Here is a 3,975-nt window from a genome sequence, read left to right on the forward strand (position 1 = left end):
CTCGGTTCGTACCTCTCTCCCCCCCCCCCCCCGTCTGATCGCTCTCCAACGTTGCAGAGCCACTTCCATTCGGAAGCCTGAGTCTTCCGATTTTCGCCCGCCATTTTTTTTTAAAATGTTGGCGATATGCGCTTGGGCGAAGCTTCGCCCTGGCATTTGTTTTTTTTAAAAAGAAAAGGGCCTTAGTTTAGCGTTTCGGAGGAGTCCGGGACCTCAGGGAGGCTACTTTGCTCTTTAAACTTTAAAGGTAAGTCCTTACCTTACCTTTAAAGTTTAAATGTCAGATGGGGTTTTTTGCGCATGCGCAAAGATCGCCATTCTGTGGATGGCTGCCTATGCACATGCTCAAACTGAGGTGTTGTTTTTTGTTTTTTTTAAACACCGATGCCCGCTGCGTGTGGACGGGCATACAACGATGGGCTCCGCAGACAGGAGGTGAGTGTGATCGCATTTCAGCTGGCATAAACTGCACCAGTTCCAACCGGTACAGTTTATGCCGGCTGAAACGCCCCGTCTGAACGCACCCAAAGTGTTTTGAACATAAAGGATCATTTCCTCTTATGGACAAGAGTAGACTGCCAACACCAAGCTGCAACTTATCAGTGGACTATAATTTGCATTCCTATTGCAGCAGCATCACTTTCCAAACTGCTACATATTCTCAATACCTTGGTTCATTTCGGTATGTAGAAACCAAAACACATGGATGGGCATGATTGGCCAGGAATAGAAAATCCCTGCACACTTTAAAGAACGGAAGAGCAGATGGGTCTGGTTAGAACATTCCCACCTGCCTCTCTGGCACAGAACCATTACATAGGTAATTAGCAGCAAATCTACCCCAGGGCATTTAAGCAGCACATCTGATATAATGCACTTGACTTCTGGCATATTTGTAAAGTATCTTTACAGCTATGTTCTGAATTTATATTATTTTAAGAGGAAAAAATCCAGCTGGAACTCAAGGTACCAGATGTTGGTCATTGAGAAGGTGCACAACTCTTGAAGTCCAGTCCCCCATAGGAACCAAGTCAGGAGAAGTCCTGTATAATCGTAGCAAGCACAGGGCTGCACTCTGCTTCACGCTGTCCATCGTATCTCTGCAAGAGAAATGAAAGCGTTTTACCACAGTAGAATTAAAAACACTCTGCATTTGCACCGAGTTTTGAGGTGGATGTTGAGCTTATTTACAAGATTAAAAAAGAAGAAGGAATCAATCTGTCTTTTCTGATGAAGGCCTTGAGATTTTCCGTAGCATTTAAAATATTGACTTGATACATATGTCAAAGTTCCTCTAAGAAGAGAGCCGGTTTGGTGTAGTGGTTAAGTGCGCGGACTCTAATCTGGGAGAACCGGGTTTGATTCCCCACTCCTCCACTTGCACCTGGCTGGATGACCTTGGGCAAGCCGTAGCTCTGATAAGAGCTGTCCTTGAAAAAGAGCAGATTCTGTCAGAGCTCTCTCAGCCCCACCTGCCTCACAGGGTGTCTGTTGTGGGGAGGGGAAGAGAAAGGAGTTTGTAAGCCGCTCTGAGACATCTTTGGGTAGTGAAGGGCGGGGTATAAATCCAATCTCTTTTTCTTCTTCTTCTAAGTGAAATCACTATTTTTTGTTAATGACTGTACTTTGTGGATTGAACCATTCATTCATTTTATTGTATTTAGTATCCAGAATATGACAGGAAGCCAGATAGTTTCTCACTAAAACTAAACCAAAAGCAGCATAACAGGAAGTACTTGGTCTAAGCATCAAAAACGTAAATCTTAAATACAAAAAGGCTTTTATCCTTGGCCCAGTGCAGAAATCATGTTTCCTGCAGGGACATGCCACAGGCCGATGGGCTCTCTCCCCCTTTCACCTTGCAAGCTCCCATAAATAAACCACAGTCTTCCATGTTATCTGAATCAGGCACATTATGGTTTGTGCAATGAAAGGAGAAGAGAAGAAAGCATAGTGCAAAATGGAGGAGAGAAGAGAGACTAAGGAATGTTCCCAATTTTTCAAACTACGATTTGGAGGATCAGAAATCTGGAAAGCCAGAACCAGGAAAGGCCCTTACAGAGATACTTAAAGCAAACTAATTCAAGGAAGGGCATATGTCCACAGGTTTGGACACTGCAGAAGGGGAAGCGAACAATAAACAGCTTTATTTTAATTCTTTATGACATGCCTTTCCACAGAAAGTGCTCACAGCAGATTACAGAACGTAAGTTAAGATGTGCGAAGCAAAAATCTTAATGCACTGGAAAGAGTCAGACAATCCGTAACGAAGTTAGAAAAGGGGAGAATTAAGAACGCAACACATTGAAATCAAACGGCACCTTTTCAGGAATAAAAGAAGTCCCATGCTATCCCATTTTTCAACAGAAAAGAACGCAGTTCTCGCCTGGAAGCCTTTGTCTAACACAGAGCTACTAAGCAAACAGGCTGTTCACCTAGAAGATGTTTACCCAGGTTCCAAGACTCAAATGTACTGCTCTCCTACTGTTAAGATCTGAAATCCTCACGGTCGGGGTCACAACATCGGCTGGTTATTCCAGGCCCCAGGGATGCCAGGCTCGCTGCGACCAGAGCTAGGGCCTTTTCAGTGGCGGCTCCTTACTGGTGGAACGAGCTCCCGGAGGAGATCAGGGCCCTGCGGGATCTTATGCAATTCCGCGGGGCCTGAAAGACTGAGCTCTTCCACCAGGCTTTCAGTTAGGAGCCGCCCACTAATACCACCAACGACCACTATTACGATCTGTGGCATAGGCCGGGTTGCAGTGCGATCGCGCCGCTGCCGAGTGGGATGTTCTGGCCCTATATGGCACGCCATCTTGCCTCAAACGTACTGTGAGCACTTTAATTTGTAGAGTGTAATTGACTGATTGTTTAACTGGCTTTATTGTAACTGACTGATTATTTGACTGGTTTTAAATGTTTGTATGAATCTTGGCCCAGTGGGCCAAGTAATGTGAGCCGCCCTGAGCCTGCTTGCAGGGAGGGCGGGCTAGAAATACGACAAACAAACAAATAAATAAATGTATCACTTACCCAGCTACAAGTATTTTTGGAATCTCGCCAGCAAATGCTTCTGCCATCTCTCTACTGCCCACGTTGGCAATACAGTGCAGAGCTAGCCCCATGAAAGTGGGGTTGCGGCTGGCCAGGTCGTTCTTGATAGCATTGTTTATCAGGCGTATCAGCTCACTGTTGGAGTTCACAAGTACGGAGATGAACAGGTATCCCTGGAATTAAGAGTAGCATTAGCGTGCTTGTGCGTACGTGCGCTTATGCAGTATCCAATTAACAAAAAGCTCCTGTCTTGTACCACGGGACAAGATTCATCGCTAAGTTCTGACTCAAAGGGAGATATGTGATAAGACTGCTGGTTCCCGATTCAAATGATTTAGACAAGTGGGATTAATGCTTCACCAGCGTTCAAATTCAGACATGTCGGTATAATGCAACAGGAGTATTATACTGGCTAGGAAAGAGACAGCCTTCGGCGTGAAAAGAAAGCACATCCGGATGCAAAAAGGCGGCTGATCCTTAGCCACAGCTGCATCTTACCATGGTTTTGTCTCCCAGGACTAGCTGGGGGGGGGGGAGAGCAACTAAAGAGAAGCTGCCGTGGAGAAAGTACCCTGATGGACTCGTGGGAAGTGTGGCCCTTTAGATTCCAGCCAACACGTTTCAACAATCATCACAGCCAAGATACATCAGATTCTTCACTAATTTTTAGAAGAACACAAATATATATCATTGCAGTGAGTTTAGCTGCATATGCCATGATTTGAAAGGTGTGGCCAACCCTCGTGCTGCTTATTTCCTTTTTAAGAAAGGGGGAAATTCAAGATACATCAGATTCTTCACTAATTTTTAGAAGAACACAAATATATATCATTGCAGTGAGTTTAGCTGCATATGCCATGATTTGAAAGGTGTGGCCAACCCTCGTGCTGCTTATTTCCTTTTTAAGAAAGGGGGAAATTC

At 44.9% G+C, this 3,975-nt stretch overlaps 1 protein-coding gene across 1 annotated transcript in view; it reads right to left on the reverse strand.

Moving 5' to 3' along the window:
- Positions 1–3,975, reverse strand: part of LOC107124875 (AP-2 complex subunit alpha-2-like) — a gene marked incomplete at its 3' end in the record, with an annotated part of 30,370 nt that overhangs the window by 19,492 nt on the left and 6,903 nt on the right. Inside the window, exons 3-4 of the mRNA XM_015428377.1 lie at positions 3,034–3,227; positions 971–1,100 (exon numbers count right to left, since the gene is read on the reverse strand). Of these exons, the coding sequence (XP_015283863.1) occupies positions 971–1,100; positions 3,034–3,227 (324 nt within the window). The remainder of the gene's footprint in view (positions 1–970; positions 1,101–3,033; positions 3,228–3,975) is intronic.

The sequence above is a fragment of the Gekko japonicus genome, unplaced genomic scaffold (assembly GCF_001447785.1).
Source record: "Gekko japonicus isolate JY-2015 unplaced genomic scaffold, Gekko_japonicus_V1.1 scaffold5449, whole genome shotgun sequence".
Classification (NCBI taxonomy): Eukaryota; Metazoa; Chordata; class Lepidosauria; order Squamata; family Gekkonidae; genus Gekko; species Gekko japonicus.